General features: G+C 46.0%; 2 protein-coding genes across 2 annotated transcripts in view; one reads left to right on the top strand and one right to left on the bottom strand.

The window, feature by feature from the left end:
- Positions 1-10,756, bottom strand: part of zmat3 (zinc finger, matrin-type 3) — a gene marked incomplete at both ends in the record, with an annotated part of 16,825 nt that extends 6,069 nt beyond the window's left edge. Inside the window, 5 exons of the mRNA XM_083694766.1 lie at positions 3,732-3,832; positions 5,019-5,188; positions 5,670-5,801; positions 6,057-6,550; positions 10,636-10,756. Of these exons, the coding sequence (XP_083550892.1) occupies positions 3,732-3,832; positions 5,019-5,188; positions 5,670-5,801; positions 6,057-6,550; positions 10,636-10,756 (1,018 nt within the window). The remainder of the gene's footprint in view (positions 1-3,731; positions 3,833-5,018; positions 5,189-5,669; positions 5,802-6,056; positions 6,551-10,635) is intronic.
- Positions 10,757-11,834: 1,078 nt separating this feature from the next.
- The window catches only part of LOC310822991 (phosphatidylinositol 4,5-bisphosphate 3-kinase catalytic subunit alpha isoform-like), a 23,259-nt gene continuing 17,593 nt past the window's right edge, over positions 11,835-17,500 (top strand). Inside the window, exons 1-5 of the mRNA XM_083695614.1 lie at positions 11,835-12,134; positions 12,502-12,604; positions 15,924-16,162; positions 16,689-16,851; positions 17,410-17,500. The exon at positions 17,410-17,500 is cut by the window's right edge and continues 119 nt beyond it. Coding sequence (XP_083551740.1) covers positions 15,974-16,162; positions 16,689-16,851; positions 17,410-17,500 — 443 coding nt within the window. The 5' untranslated portion in view covers positions 11,835-12,134; positions 12,502-12,604; positions 15,924-15,973. The remainder of the gene's footprint in view (positions 12,135-12,501; positions 12,605-15,923; positions 16,163-16,688; positions 16,852-17,409) is intronic.

Below are 17,500 nucleotides of genomic sequence, written 5' to 3'. Positions count from 1 at the left end.
GTAATGCAGTCTAGCAGTATATATGTATTAACAGTACGAGGTAGATACCAGAATAAATATAAATATGGAATGCCGTATGAACAGTATAAACAGGTATGTACAGTATGTGCAGAGTATTAACAGTAGTATTAAGAAAAATATAAAGATAAAGATATGTGCATTATGAACAGTATGAACAGTTATGGACAGATATGTACAGAAGAGCAGTGGTATTGAGTAAGAGCAGGGGAGGGGAGTGACAGTGCAATTGTCCGGGTGGGGGGGGGGGGGGTTGCAGGGGTTGCAGGGGTTGCAGGGGTAGTAGGTTGTCAGGTAGGTGCAGTGTTCGAGTTCAGCAGGGTGACAGCCGCAGGGAAGAAGCTGCCTCTGAACCTGCTGGTTCGGGTGCGGAGAGACCTGTAGCGCCTCCCGGAGGGGAGTGGGGTGAAAAGTCTGTGGTTGTGTGAGAAATGTCCTTGACGATGCTGCGTGCCTTACGCAAGCATCGTTTGCCCTGGACAGCTTCGATGGAGGGGAGTGAGGAACCGGTGATGCGTTGGGCAGTTTTCACCACCCTCTGCAGTGCTTTCCGGTCAGATGCCGAGCAGTTGCCATACCACACTGTGACACAGTTGGTAAGGATACTCTCAATGGTGCAGCGGTAGAAGTTCACCAGGATCTGAGGAGACAGATGTACCTTCTCAGGAAGAAGAGACGCTGGTGAGCCTTCTTTATCAGGGTGGAGGTGTTGAGGGTCCAGGAGAGGTCCTCAGAGATGTGGACACCCAGAAACTTGAAGCTGGTGACTCGCTCCACCTCAGTCCCGTTGATGAGGATGGGGGTGTGTGCGCCAGCTTTAGACTTCCTGAAGTCCACAATGAGCTCTTTGGTCTTCCTGGTGTTGAGAGCCAGGTTATTTTCGTTGCACCACACTGTTAGGTGCTGGACCTCCTCCCTGTAGGCCGACTCATCGTTGTTGCTGATGAGACCGATCACCGTTGTGTCGTCTGCAAACTTAACAATGGTGTTTGAGCCATGTACAGGTGTGCAGTCGTAGGTGAAGAGGGAGTAAAGGAGGGGGCTCAGCACACAGCCTTGTGGAACGCCGGTGTTCAGGGTGAGGGTTGAGGAGGTGTGGTTGTGAAGCCTAACAGACTGCGGCCTGTTGGTTAGGAAGTCCAGAATCCAGTTGCAGAGGGAGGAGTTGATGCCCAGTTGCCTGAGTTTGGAGATCAGTTTGGAGGGGATGATGGTGTTGAATGCTGAACTGAAGTCAATAAACAGCATTCTCACATAAGAGTTAGTCTTGTCGAGGTGGGACAGGGCGGAGTGAAGTGCCGTTGAAATGGCATCCTCTGTACTCCTGTTCTGCCGGTAGGCGAATTGAAAGGGGTCCAGTGTGGGTGGTAGGCAGGTCTTGAGTTGAAATTATCACACAAGATCTCAAGGCTGGGTCGTTTTGGAGGTTCCCCCATGCTTCCACAGTTTCTGGGAGAAGGGCTTTTAGCGTTCATGCCAAATCATCTTGGAATAGAACATTCAAGAGAATGTGCGCAGACTTATTCATAGAATATTGTAACTGAAAAAGAGAGACAAGGAGACGCGCACACACACACACACACACACACACACACACACACACACACACAGAGGGAGAGAGAGAGAAAGAGACACACACACACACAAAAAGTGTGTCCTTTGCTGTGTGATTCCTATCTATTGCTTTTGTCTGTTATCCACATTGCTTATTTTAATCTAGGCTGTGCTTCTGTCTTAAGGGTTTATATCATTGTTGTTATTCTTCTCTTTTTTCCATTCAATCTTTTGTAGATTTCCATTTTCCTCCCCCTGCGCTTCTATTTTATTTTTTTATTTTGTTGAAATATGGTGTTATTGTGTCTGTCCAGATGTTTCTTTTATCTTATTCCCTGTTGCCATGTTCCTTGTTCTGACAGCTTTCTTCTGTAAAACAGACTCAGTAAGATCTCCCTGTACAGTATAAATAAAGGATACATAAAAAATAGTGTGTGTGTGTGTGTGTGAGGTGGCAGTCTGAGACCTGCCATCTGAGCAGGCTGTTTGTTTATGAGTTTGTCTATTTGGGTGTGTGTGTGTCTCTCTCTCTGTCTCTCTCTCTCTGTGTGTGTGTGTGTGTGTGTGTGTGTGTGTGTGTGTGTGTGTGTGTGTGTGTGTGTGTGTGTGCGTGTGTGCGTGCGTGCGTGCGTGTGTGTGAGGTGGCAGTCTGAGACCTGCCATCTGAGCAGGCTGTTTGTTTATGAGTTTGTCTATTTGTGTGTGTGTGTCTCTCTCTCTCTCTGTGCAAGTGGCTATGTGTGTGCGCGTGTGTGTGTGTGTGTGTGTGTGTGTGTGTGTGTGCGTATGTGTGTGCATGCGTACATGCATCTCTGTGTGTGTGTGTGACGTCCACAGGGTATAGAGATGCCTGTATCGCCTTACAAACACCAAAGCCTTGTCCCCTTGTTTGTATTCACCAACCTCCCTGTCCTCCCACTGCCGACATGGACACCTTCTCAACTTCCCTAACTGAGAAAGGCCCTAAACCACAGCGTATACCTGGCACACACACAGACCAGAGCAATCCCTCCCCCGAGTTCCTAATCAGCCCCAAGCTCCTATCCCCTATCCCAGAGACACTTGTGTAGATCTGAGAGGACTGGATAGGTTTAAGCCGTACTGTGGAACCTTAAGTTCTGATAGTTCAGAGCGGAACTTGCACACTAATGCGCTCACCACGTAATCGCAAGGTTCCTGGTTCGATTCCGACCCTCGACCTATCTTGCACGTCATCCCTCCTCTCTCTCTCCCATCCTTCCTGTCAATCTCTACTGTCTCTATCCCAATAAAGCAGAAATGCCCTAAAAACATTCAAAATAAATAAATAAATAAAAAATCTTTCCAGCCCTCTCATATCTACACAAGTGTCATACGGTATACACTCCGCCCCGCCCATCCTCATGTGTTTTGATACCATTCCTCATTCCGTCCCTTGCATTACAATGAGCCCGTCCTCATGTGTTTTGATACCATTCCTCATTCCGTTCCTTGCATTACAATGAGCCCGTCCTCATGTGTTTTGATACCATTCCTCATTCCGTCCCTTGCATTACAATGAGCCCGTCCTCATGTGTTTTGATACCATTCCTCATTCCGTCCCTTGCATTACAATGAGCCCGTCCTCATGTGTTTTGATACCATTCCTCATTCCGTTCCTTGCATTACAATGAGCCCGTCCTCATGTGTTTTGATACCATTCCTCATTCCGTTCCTTGCATTACAATGAGCCCGTGCTCTGATTACTACGTCCACCGGCTCACTGCTACTACTACTATGTGACCACAGAACAGAACAGAGCAACAGTCCCCTGCAGCTGTTTGCCTGGGCAGGGAACAGGAATCACAGGGCATATGATAGTCACATGCCTTCACAAACAAGCACCGGACAACCATGTCACAATGCCCTCCAAACTAGCATCACAGAGCGATCCTGTACACACACACACACACACACACACACACACACACACACACGGAATGAATGACGCCTGTCAAGCCAGGCCTACAGTCGCCCCAGACTGGGACAATAGCTGGATTCATCTCCTCGTTAAAAAGATTGTCTGCAGAAATGTGTTTTTGCTGAACGATTTTCTAAGAAGTTATGATGATGTCATACAGTTACATTACCAGGAAAAAATAACAATAATGTTGACTGTGTTTTTTTTTTTTAAATTTTACCAGGCATTGCAGGGGGCACCTGAGGGGTCCTTCGGTTCTTCACCAGACGGTACTCGCTCCCCTCTTTCCTCTGACGTCTCTGGAGGCACTCCGACGAATCTCTGGAACACAGATGGATACCGTTATTTAATTAATTCATTTATCCATCCATCCATCCATCCATTCGATGAATCTGAATCACATGAATTGGTCCTGTGAATAGATAGATCTGTTTTGACCTGTTTTGAATATTATTTCTTACACTTTGTTGTGACCAACTACTTTATGTTTTAAAATGTATGTAACAGAAGGTTTAAACATACATCACAGTTATGTCCCTTAAGGGGGGGCTCAGGGACAACTAATACTGGCTGTGTAATGTGTTATTAAGTAGTTGTGCGTCAGAAACATTGTTTTGAGAACCTAGACAACGATGACCCCAGGGTGACCCCAGGGTGAGATACAAGTGTCACAGGACTAAGTTCAGTGAAAAATGTATCTGTCCTCTTCACACACACGTTTTAGGTATTTTCAGTATATAACAAATTAATATTTAAGTTTTCGTCAGAGAGTCTTTGGGAGTAAACAACTATTCATCAATTTCCCCTCTCTCCCCTGATGAAGTCCTAAAATTTGTCTCATCCAACTGGGCAATGGCCTGCCCTCTCAATCCCATCCCCTCACCCCTTCTCCAATCCATCTTCAACAACATCCTTCCCTTACCTCCCTCATCAATTCCTCCCTGACCACTGGCTCTGTCCCGACTGCCTTTAAGACAGCCAGAGTCAAACCTCTTCTCAAGAAGACATCACTTGACCCATCTGTTGGATGGATTCATGTGTGTATGGATTCATGTGTGTATGGATTCATGTGTGTATGGATTCATGTGTGTAGGGATTCATGTGTGTAGGGATTCATGTGTGTAGGGATTCATGTGTGTAGGGATTCATGTGTGTATGGATTCATGTGTGTAGGGATTCATGTGTGTAGGGATTCATGTGTGTATGGATTCATGTGTGTATGGATTCATGTGTGTAGGGATTCATGTGTTTATGGCCGTCCTCTCAGCTCGTGTGTGTTGCTTCTGTTGTTTGTCTTCCTGGGTAGTGGGGAGGGGGCGAATAGAACTACTACCCAACAGACTTGCAGCAGGATGTTATTGCTCTACTGCTGTGTGTGTGTGTGTGTGTGTGTGTGTGTGTGTGTGTGTGTGTGTGTGTGTTTACGGATGTGTGTGTGTGTGTGTGTGTATGCGTCTGTGTATGTTCTGCTGTGTGTGTGTGTGTGTGTGTGTGTGTGTATACTCACAGGATGCTGCAGTTCTGCTGGGCCTCTGCCAGTCGCAGCCTCTTGGCATGGTTCTTGCCCTGGTAGTGAGCCTGGGCCACGGCCGGGGAACTGAACGACGCGTCACACAGCTTACAGTAGTCGTTCTCCGTAGCAAGGATCACCCTGCTCACACCCTTGAAGGGCACTGGCTGGATACAGAGAGAGAGAGAGAGAGAGGACAGAGAGAGGGCGGGGGAAAGGGGGGGAGGAAGAGAGAGGGAGAGCGGAAGAGAGAGGGAAAGAGAGAGGGAGAGCAAGAGAGAGAGCGAGAGAAAGAAATGAGAGAGTCAGAGAGAGAGAGAGAGTAGGGGAGAGGGCAATAGAGAGAGAGAGAGAAAAGTAAGAAAGAAAGAAAGAGAGAGAGAGTTACTAAAGGAGTCAGCCTAACTGACACTACAGGAAGCTGGATTGACCCACAAGATTACACTCTGCAACAGTTAAAAACAACAACAACAACAACAACAACATATTATTGTGCCAAGTGCTTTCCACACCGACCTGCATACTCTGTCTGACTGCCGTTCTCTGGGTACAGAATAGCTGTGAATGCTGTGAAAAAAAATAATAAAAAAAAAGTCCTAGGATTCGGCCCGTAAACCACAAACCGCCACACTGAGCCAGGTTTTTTACCTGTTTGTTCTCCGTAGGCGGTGTGTTGATGGCCTGCTGTGCAGCGGGCTCCACCACCTCTGGTATCCTGATCGGGGGAGGCTGCTGGCTGCCCGCATAGAAGTTCCTCAGTTTCTTACTGTGGTTTTTACCCTGGAGGAGAGACACAGACAAAGAGACACCGTTAAGAGAGAGAGAGAGGGGGGGGGGGGGGGGGGAGAGAGTAGGGAGAGAGAGTAGAGAGAGAGAGAAAGAGAAGGGAAGGGGGAGTAGAGAGAGAGAGAGTAGAGAGTGTATGTGTGTGTGTGTGTGTGTGTACGTACGTATGTGTGTGTGTGTCTGTGTGCGTGCTCGCGTTTGTGTGTGTGTGTGTGTGTGTGTGTGCGTGCGCGCATGTGTGTGTGTTACCTGATAATGCGCCTGCGCCTGCTGGGCAGAGTTGAGTGTGACGTTACACAGTTTGCAGTAGAGAGGTTTGCACAGTTCCTCCAGGGTGGCGTCCTGCTCCGTCCCCCCCAGCTGAGAGTCCTCATCCTGGGGCTGAGGGCTGGGGGCTGCCTGGGCAGGGATGGACGGAGGACCAGGGCCATGGCCAGGACCAGGGGACAGGCCTGGGGCTGCGACAGGAATGGGGACAGGGATGGGGACAGGGATGGGGCAAGACCCAGGGGGAGGGAGAGGGGGTCTCTGCACCAACTGAAGGTGAGGGGGGGGGTTGGGGGCAGACAGAGGGCTGGGGAGGGGGTACCGTAGGGGGTCCGGGGGGGCGACCACCACTGGAGGGGGGGGTCCCAGGGTCTGTGTAGGAGGGGGCATGGGGGCCATGGGCTGAAAGGACTGATGATGATGATGATGATGATGTTGGAACAAGCCCAGTGGAGGTTTCAGCATATGTTCCGATCCTGAGAGGTAAATACCAACAAACACAAAGCTTTTTTTAGAAAGAAAGAAAAGAAAGACTGTTTATTTGCCATACAATCAATTCTCATCAATTCTCGGAATGTAATTTTTTGCACACCCCCCCCCCCGAAACAACACACACGCACTGCACACCCCCACTTCTGAGACAACACACGGCACACCCCCAGGGTGTCTCTGTAGACTAGGGCACAGGGTCAGCCATATTTCCGGTGCCTCTGGAGAAGTTAGGGGTTAAGTGCCTTGCTCAAGGGCACAACGGCAGTGGTAGGCACCTGGATAGGCACCCTCCATTCCTCATTCTGTTCCAGTCACCAGCTCACATCCGGCTCCCTCCTGGAGTGGGGATCGAACCAGCAACCTGACTGCTGGCCGGCCTCTCTAACCTCCAGGCTACAGGCCGGCCTCTCTAACCTCCAGGCTACATGTTTATGTTGATAGCTCCAGTCTCTGTAGACTATCAACATTCTGTGTGGCTCAGTTGGCAGAGTAATGCAAAGGTTGTGGGTTCGATTCCCTGCATTGGGACCATAGGGTATACACTCACATTTTATACACTCCCTGTAGAGTAAGTTGCTTTGGAAAAAAGCGTCTGCTAAACGGCATACACTGTTCACGCATCAACTGCCATCCACTGCTGTGGAGGCTGGTGAAGGTAGACATTGGAGGACGCTGTGTTCGATACCATTCCTCATTCCATCCCATGCATTAAAATGAGCCCCGTCCTCCGATTTCTACCTCCACCAGCCTCCCCTGATCCACTGCAACAGCACACAAGGGTTCGAGAAGCAGGGTCAGGTTTAAGGTAGAGGTTAGGGAAAAGGGCTAGGATTACAGACTGTGGTTAGGTGAAACAGTTTAATGATTGATAAATTACCATCTACCTCCACCTGTAGGAGCCGAGACCAGATAAAGTGTCACCTAAATTTAGACTTAGACGAAATCCTATTCATCCTTAAGCGTAGGACTATTATAGGCTCAAGATGCAATGTGTTTGGGTATGATTATAATTTCACAGCATGAGCAACCACTGTAATAGGCGGCGACGCCATCGGTCATGAATGTGTTAATTCAACCACACAATAAGCATTTGTCAGTGACATTAAGCTAAAAGGAAAACAATTTATCCCCGGGGGGAAAGGAAATGAATTGTAGAGAGAAGACAGATTTATACCCCCACCGGCCTCCCCTGCGGTAGAACGACACAGCCCAGTTGCCCTAATCCTTGAGACAACAACAAGTTCCTCAAGCGTTCTCTGGACGTAGGGGGCTGATTCCAACAGACCCACGCCTTCCCCGCATGGCTGGCTAGCTCGCTACATATTACCCACTCATGAGTGGTGATCGTGGGCCACATTTTCCCCGGCATACTGTATGAGGGCTGAGTTGGGGGGTTGAGGTGGGGGTTGCCGTGGAGGGTTGGTGTTGAGATGGAGGCTTGGGGGCGGGGGGGGGGGGGGGGGGGTGGTAGGGGGGCTGGGTCAGCAGCTGTGGTTGTGTGTGCTGGATGTTTCCGCTGTATTAACTCAGACGGAGAGAGAGAGAGAGAGAGAGAGAGAGAGAGACAGAGAGAGAAAGACCCGACAACAGTGATTCACAGACCTAAAATAACACAGCGGGATGTTATTCTCTGCCTCCCGGCCACCGAGGCGATGACACCGAGTCAATGGCATGCTACGGTGCTGTCGATGGAACTTTTATATGACTCCTGATAGAGGCGGAGAGGAGAGGCGGTTCTGGAGAAAACACTCTGCCCACAATGTTTACATCGATGTCACAAACACCTGAAGTTCCACCCGTGGGGGAAAAACATAATATCTATTCCATTCTATTCTATTATGTGGTATTATTCAGATAGGTTACAGTGCATGCTAGTGTAAACATCTGTAAAGGCTCAAAGAATCAGATACAAGAGTGCATACCGGAATCCAATAAGACACATCACTCCAACAATGTCAGTACATCTATTTTGGCTCTTGCAGTGACAGTGTAATAAAAGACAAAAAGAAAAAAAGAAAAAAACTCCCGATAAGACATTTTAGCTTTGCAGTACAGTAGTATGCTATCCTGTCATTCCTGCCCACAACAGGGCAGCAAAGACACCAACCTGAATCCAGGAGAGAATACTGCTTCTAATCCCAAAATAGGCCAAGGAAGGAGGGAAGGAAGGAAGGAGGGAAGGAAGGAAGGAGGGAACCTACATAATAATCATAGAGTTGTACAGCAGCTCAAGGTCGAAGTCCTCCTCCAACATCCTGGGTGCACAGCAGAGGAGGCTGGTGGAGGTAGAAATCGAAGGACGGGCTCGTTGTAATGCATGGAATGGAATGAGGAACACGTTGTGTTTGATACCATTCCAACATCTTCGATGCCATTCCTCATTCCGTTCCATGCATTACGATGAGCCCCGTCCTCCGATTTCTACCTCCACCAGCCTCCCCTGGCACACAGCTATCACCGCTGAGACATGGCTCTGGTGGTAGAAATAGCTCTGGGTGGAGATCTAGGATCAGCTTGCCGTTCTTAAGTCCTTACCTTGACCATTGGTTGGAAATAACACAAAACTGACTCAAGACCAGATCCTAGGAGCAACTTCACCCAATTATTTACAGGGCAACAATGCAGGTCCTGAAGAAAAGTCAGGGCAAATCTAGCAATGGTTTTTATTTTTATTTCTTAGACCAATAATTCCTATGTTTCTGATGCCTCACAAAATGGAAAATAAAGTCAAGTCAAGACTTAAACTTGAACTACAGTAAGGTCTTGAACTGCGTCTAATGTTGTATCTACTGTGCATAATATATAAACAGACGCATGGTTTGGTATTTGAACCGAGAACAACAACACTCCTAACTTCATGAGGGAAGTGTTACACAGACGGTTGACTATCTTGCTAGATAGACACACACACACACACACACACACACAACACAACACACACCACACACACACACACACACTGTCACTCACACACAGTGTCACTCACACACACACACACACAACACACACAAGAACACTGTCACACACACACACACACACACACACAGTGTCACACACACACACACACAACACACACACACACACACACACACACACACACACACACACACACAGTGTCACTCACACACAGTGTCACTCACACACACACACACACACAACACACACAACACACACACACACACGAACACTGTCACTCACACACACACACACACACACACACAGTGTCACTCACACACACACACACACACACACAGTGGAAATGTCACTGCAATAGGTTCTGACTGTGTTCTCTCTCTTTGCCACATTAATTATAGAGAACGGAGTGAGCCTCATGCACTGACAACCTCTGCATGGCTAGCCCTTGAATGCAGGGAGACTGCAGGGACGGTTACCATGAGAGAAACATGTTTCCCAATCATACCAGCCACAGTATCAGTACAATACAGCATATTATTACTATAATAGTCTCACTAAATCAGACTATTTGAGAGATGAGATTTTGGCTTCCTATTCCTGGTTCCTGACTATTTCAAATGTTCCTGTGAAGAAGAGCATTGTTGCATCTGTTCATGAAATGTGCAATGTAAATAGTGTTTGATTTAATTTCATTGCACTCCTCTGATTTTGCCATTGTTCAATTGTCCATCTTATTCTACACCTACGGATGTGACAATCACTATATAGATAACACCTGGTTGACATCACAGAATCACATCACACCTGGTTGCACCGGGAATGGAAAAGGAGAGCGAGAGACACCAGGTAACTCAGGTTAACTTGGCCTTTTGGCAGGAAGGATCAATTATCACTGAGAAGGATGAAGAGCTTTTCGCAAAAAAAATGAAAATGTTCAGGTTCAATTTCATTACGATTGATCTCTCTTCAAAGCAATTAAACGCTCTTCGTTTTTTTAACAACTACACGGACGATAAAAAGAACGAAGGAAGTCTGACACCTTTTTCAATCAGCATGTTGCACTCAACTGCTCACATTTTCAGATGCTGTGAATGCATCCATCTATTCGCACTGTCACGGCTCCTGGGTGCGATGAATGCCACCGTTTTCTTACCTGGTAACCGGGCGAAAAAATGGCTTCCATCCCCGTAGTTCAAAGGCTGAGAACTGTAATTTCTGTAGTAATCTGCACTTTGATAATAAGCATCCCTGTTCTTGACATGTAGCGCCATCATCGCAGTGATCGCATCCCTCCGCCAACTTCGAGCGAGCTCAGGATCAGACGCGAAGACCGAGTAGACAGGAGGGGTGTTTTTATCAGTGTGACAAGAGTAAGGGGAGAAATATACTAAGCAAACAAATTGGAAAATATACGAGTATTCGCAACGCGATTATTGTAAAACTTTACCACATTAAGATGGTGTTCGACAGGTAGAGACCAAGGGAAAATTGAGTATTTTAGAGAAGTGTATTTTATGCCTGTGACTCTCTTCTTGGTACAGTCCATTTTCACTTGCGCTGAAACATCAATGCTAATCAACCGTCCTCGAAAATGTATCGTAGTTGGACATTTAAACCAAAACCGTAGGCTACATTGTTGAATACATCGAAATGTTTAGTTGAATAAATTAAAACACAGTTTCTTAGGAATGTGAAATGGCAAGTAGCCAAACTTGTAAAAAAATGTTTAATAATAATTAAATGTAGCCCACTGGTTAAATTAAATGACTGCACCTTTTCGACAAATGACAGGTGTCTGTCTGGGCTGGAGAACGCTGTATTGAGGTTAAATTAAAAAAAAAAAGAAAAAAAAACAAACGAATACTATAATATTTTAGCTCCTCAACTACATAATATCCATGTCAATCATCGGTGTGTTTGAGAGTTATGACAACTTGTATTGTAAATATTGACAGTTCATGCACCTTTGTTGATATGGACGGACAGGTTCTCATGCCATGGGTTTTACCGTCTATTTCACTTATTGTGAATTCTGAAATAACACAGAGGATGAGTAGGTCCGCATAAAATAAAGTAATATATTTCCCTTGTCATGTTTATGAGCTGTAACTAATGTGTATCAATGGTTGTAACATGGGCGAGGTTGGTGATCAAAGCGATGGAATAACTCTCGTCAAAGATATCGCGATGTAGTAACTTGATGTAAAAGATTGGCTCAATACGTCGCCTCGCACCGGTGCAGAGAGCGGCTACACTGTCGCATCATAGTGTCAGAAATAGTTTCAGCAGAAACATTGTAGCTATTTGTCCCGTCTATTTGACTGGGGACAACGATTCCGTAGTAGACAGCAATACAGCAACCGAACTGCGTTGAATGGACCTCGTCGTCATGCGTTTCATTCGTATTTTTTTGGTAACGCTCAATTTCAATTCATCTGAGCTGTCAAAGTGAAAGAAGACAGGAAGAGGATCGCTGTGGTTGCTATGGAGAAACTGCCCGTGTCGTGGGTAGCTTGAAGCCTGGCGCTGGAGTGCAGGACCAGTGGGAGAGGGAGCAGCGGTCTGCCGCGGAGGAGAGGAGCGGCTGTCTGGAGTTAGCCACACAACAAGACAGCCACCGATGAACTCCGTATGGTAACAGTAACTGGAAAGGTCAGACGCCCCTAGCTAACGGGATGTTTTCATGTTGTTTTTATGTTCATCGTATTTTTTTGTAGAATAAATGTGTGTATGTGGTACTGCTGTATAGCTAGCTAGCTAACCCGCTGTCTGCTACACAAACACAGTCTGTGTGTGGATGGACGGCGATACAATGTTATCTTATTTCCTCGCTGTCATAACAAACATTGTAGTGCTAGCTACGGGTTATTTCTATTTGTCAACTCCCTTGTTTAGCGACCTAGCTCGAGCCCCCTGAATCATGTTTCTCCTGTTAGCTGGCGCTACAATAATGTGCATCAGTAGAATTTCTCATGTCATGAATGTCAATGTGTCACGACAACTGTCTTCAAAACAACAGAAAATGCCATCAACACCACGGATGGGTGTCAAAACAATGTCTGGAGACAATGAGTAACATGAAGGGTGTAACTGTCAACACAAAATCGGACTAGCTCTTTAAGGTAAGAAATCGCTGTAATCTTTTGTTTATTGAATCCCCAACCCCAAGTCGCCTTCTATCTTTAGACAACACTTTACTCCATTTTAAGTAGGCTACATAGCATGGTAATGTTTCCGTTGTGAAGCCAATCAAACGTTATGACACTGTCACTGCACTAAGCTTCTTCCTACCAGCCAGGTATTGTTCTGCATTCAAAGTAGGTTTGATAGCCGGGGTTTCCTTTCTCCACATCCTGAGTTTGAGGAAGCTTTCCTCATCAGCCTCACATTCTCCTGATGGCTACCAGTACAGATTGAGCAGTTACTATCTCCCCTCAACAGCCACCACTATTGTATTAGTACAGGCCATAGGGTCTTTTGATGATATCGGGGGAGGCTGGTGGAGGTAGAAATCGGAGGACGGGCTCAATGTAATGCATGGAACGGAATCATGTAATGCATGGAACGGCATGAGGAATGGTATGGTATCAAATTGATACCATTCCTCATTTGTGTGAGTGATACCATTCCTTATTCCTTATTCCATGCATTACAATGAGCCCGTCCTCCGATTTTCACCTCCACCAGCCTCCACTGATCTCACTATTGGCCAATTTCCCGGACACAGATTAAGTCCTAGACTCACACTTTCAATAGAGATTCTCCATGCTTTTTAGTCAAGGCCTAGGTCTGAGAACTAACCCTATGAGTTGCATAGCTAGCCTTCATGACAGCTATTCGTTTGATATCTTTAGCTTGACTGTAAGAAATTATTTGCTGACTGTATGTAGTCGTCATCATATCTCAGTCAGTCAGTGGAGGCTGGTGGAGGTAGAAATTGGAGGACAGGCTAATTTTAATGCATGGAATGGAATAGGGAATGGTATCCTCCACCAGCTACACATGTTGGATACACACATGTTTGATACCGTTCCTGATTCCATTTCATGCGTTACAGTGAGCCCGCCCTCTGATTTCTACCTCCACCAGCCTCCCCTGACTCAGTCAGTGGCATATGAACACCACATGACACTGCTTGTTGTTATTCTCCCAGTGTTAAGAAGAAGAAGGGTCCAGCCCTGTTAAGTCATGTACTCTGGCATCTCAGGCTAACTGGCCTCACTCACTCCACTTCGTGTGGAGCTGAGGAAAACAACAGATCACGTCCAGTCATTCCTGTGTGACTCACCGCCTCCTCAGGAGGACCCAGTGGGTCACTCTGAAATGAACATTGACGGGCCATAAACCATAAACAGTGTGTCATCATCGTTAACCCCCAGCGTAGGGCTCATTCCCACCGCAGTGTCGTAACATATAGCTTTGCAGTTAGTCATAAAGGGTTGCCCCGTGTGGTGGACGTGGACATTGAGGGCCATAGCACATGTCATTTAAACCCCAACATGGGCCTTATTCCCAACACAGTGTCTTAACATAGCGTGTTGTATGTTAAACACATACAGTAGCTTAGCAGTTAGCCATAAAGTGTTGCCCATACTGGACCAGGACATTGAGGGTCATAACACGATGTCATCATTGTTAAACCACAACATAGACCTTGTTCCCATCACAGTGTCGCAACGTACTGTTAGCTTAGTGATGAGTCATCTTGGGAAGTGTTGCCCATCCTGTGTGGGACAGTATTGCAGTGTACTTAAACACACACAGTGTCACACACACACAACACACACACGAACACTGTCACTCACATGCACACACACACACACACACACACACACACAGTGTCACTCACACACACACACACACACACACACACAGTGTGTTAAAGGAGTAAACATGTCGGAGGCGCGTTGATGTGGTGACATGAAATGGAGCGTAGCGTTACTTCAGACGAGGCACGCTTAAATCGAACGGTGCAGCTGTCCGTCAGGTGACAGGTCACATGTTCAAGGGACAGAGGATCATCAATACCGATCAATAGTTGTGGCATGGTTGTATTGGCTACCGAGAATAGGTTTTGTGTGGTCGTCACACACCCAGCCTCCACCCGCTCATTCTGTATGTAGCCTACCTATGGGGGGGTTTGAGTCAGGGGTTCGCAGCCATGTTTTATAATTGGATGTCGGAAGACATACAGTGCTGCTTGAAAGTTTGCCTGAATCCTACAGGGATGGTCATTATTTTTGTATAAAATCTTAAAATGAACTGATTAAATCTTTATTAAATCTTTATCTGAATGCTGTAAATGTAAACCCCAATTTGTAATAGACATTCCAAATAAAGGACACAAACTAAAAAATATGATATATTTTCATTGTTTATTTAACAAAAGTGATTTATTTAACAAAAACTCAGATTTAATGTGTGCAAAAATATGTGAAGCTCTTCAGTCAATAGCTTGTGGCACCTCCATTAGCAGCGATAATTTGGAGTAAACGTCTCGTATAGCCACTAATCAGTCTCTGACATCTGTTTTGAGGGATTTTTGGCCACTCCTCCTTACAGAACTCAGCCAATTGAGTGAGGTTTGAGGGGTGTCTGGCATGAACTGTCCGTTTCAGGTCCTGCCACAGCATCTCGATTGGATTTAGGTCAGAACTTTAACTTGGCCAATCCAAAACACAAATCTTCTTTCTCCTGAGCCATTCTTTGGTAGATTTGCTTGAATGCTTTTGGTTGTTGTCTTGTTGGAAGACCCATTTTCAGCCCAGCCCTTGACTGATGGCTTGAAATTCTGTTGAAGAATCTCCTGGTATACCTCAAATTTCATGGTTCCCCTAATGATGTGGAGTCGTCAAGGTCCAGAGGAGGAAAAGCAGAACGCACAGCTTTATCGACTTTGTCCTTGGTGTAGGCTGTCTGTTGTTTTGGGTGATGGACAATGAAGTTATAACGGGGTAGGTGGCACAATCAGAGGGGTTAAAATTAATTCTGAACAGAAGGAAGTGTCTTGTTGGAAGACCCTTTTTCAGCCCAGCTTCAGCTCCTTGACTGATGGCTTGACGTTCTGTTCAAGAATCTCCTTTTCGTCACAGACTCATGACCCAGAGAAATGTTTATGAGAGAGAGAGCCAATGCACAATGAGTGGGGTTACAATTAATTCTGAACAGAAGGGAGTGAGGATGTCAGCAGAGAATAGTATTCAGTGTTGTAGTGTAGCACTGTAGTGCGGTGTGCTCTCAACCTCCTGATAAAAGAGGTATGCTGTTTTCTTATCAGGTCATACTGATTTATCAATAGATAATTATTATAGATTGATGGTTCGTAGTTTGTCTCCTTCACTGTATTTTATTGAGTTGTAATTTATTGAGTTGTTCCATTTCGTTGTGTTGTATTGTATGGGCCATAAACATTATTCACGTATGACGCTGTCTGCCCTTCAGGAGACAACCATTCATCAGACCTGTGTGAGTGAGGAGATCCACTGGCAAACATGCCCCCCAGGCCGTCATCAGGGGAGCTATGGGGCATCCACCTGATGCCGCCTAGGATCCTGGTGGACTGTCTGCTGCCCAACGGAATGATCCTGACCCTGGAGTGTCTCCGCGAGGCCACCCTCATCACCATCAAACACGAGCTCTTCAAGGAGGCCCGGAAGTACCCACTACACCACCTCTCACAGGTAGAGATGCAGCGGCAGCAGAGGTGGTTTGGGATAACGCCCGCTCTCGTGATGAGTAGCACCTCAGGTCTTGAGGATGTGCTCTTTGGTCTAATGATAGGCGCTTGGGTCTTCCATGTGGGAGACCTAGGTTCGAGCGCCGACTGTTACTAGATGCACCCATATGGAAATTCAGGACCGATACAGATGTCCAAGTTTCCTCCACCATATAAAGTAATTGGATGTTGGAAACAGCAACTTTTTGTTTTGTTGTTTTTTATTTGTTATTACAAGCCATAATCTGCTGATACCGATGTGATATGATCACATGATAAGATCACGTCAGTGGAGGCTGGGGTGGAGGTAGAAATCGGAGGACCGGCTCATTGTAATGCATGGAACGGAATGAGGAATGGAATCACACACATGCGTCATAATGAGCCCATGATCTAAAGATTTCTACCTCCACCAGCCTCCCCTGGATCACACACAGTATATGATCAGAATTACCCGATGTCTGATATATTTGTTCACCTCCCCCCTTCAGGAGGAGACATCGTACATCTTCGTCAGTGTAACGCAGGACGCTGAGAGGGAGGAGTTCTACGACGAGACAAGGAGGTTGTGTGACCTCAGGCTCTTTCAGCCCTTCCTGAAGGTCATAGAGCCTGTTGGCAACAGGGAGGAGAAGATCCTCAACAGAGAAATCGGTTAGACCCTTGTGGCAAAGCAGATTAGTTTAAACAATAACAACAATGAATGCTTTCAGATGGTTTCGGATGTCTAGTGAATGTTTTTAAACTGACAGACATATATATATATATATTTTTTTTTTAATATATTTTGTAAAATAAAACATGGTCTGATTGAGCGAGCCTTGTTTCTGTGTATGTTTCAGGGTTTGCCGTAGGTGAAAAAGTGTTGTCATTTCTAAATGGTGAAACCAATACACAAATACCATCAAATAAAAACTGAGAAAATCTACTTTAACCTCATAGTAATTGTTTGATTTCAAAACCAAACTTTTGGACTATAGTGCCAAAATGAGAAAACATGCTTCACTGTCCCATTACTTACACAGGGCACTGGGTTTGTTTCAGGGTTTGCCATTGGTAACAGTGGCAAAACAGATTAGTTAAACAATAAAAACAATGAATGCTTTCAAACGGCTTTGAAAGTTGGGTGAATGTTTTTAAACTGACAGGAATCAATTGAGATGTTTTAGTAAAATAAAACATGATCATGTTTTTTTTGTGTGTTTATTTCAGGCTTTGCCATAGGTATGCCTGTGTGTGAGTTTGACCTGGTGAAGGACCCTGAGGTGCAGGACTTCAGAAGGAACATCCTCAACGTGTGTAA

This window comes from Argentina silus (assembly GCF_951799395.1).
Source record: "Argentina silus genome assembly, chromosome: X".
Lineage (NCBI taxonomy): Eukaryota > Metazoa > Chordata > Actinopteri > Argentiniformes > Argentinidae > Argentina > Argentina silus.
This window is presented reverse-complemented; position numbering and strand designations above follow the sequence as displayed.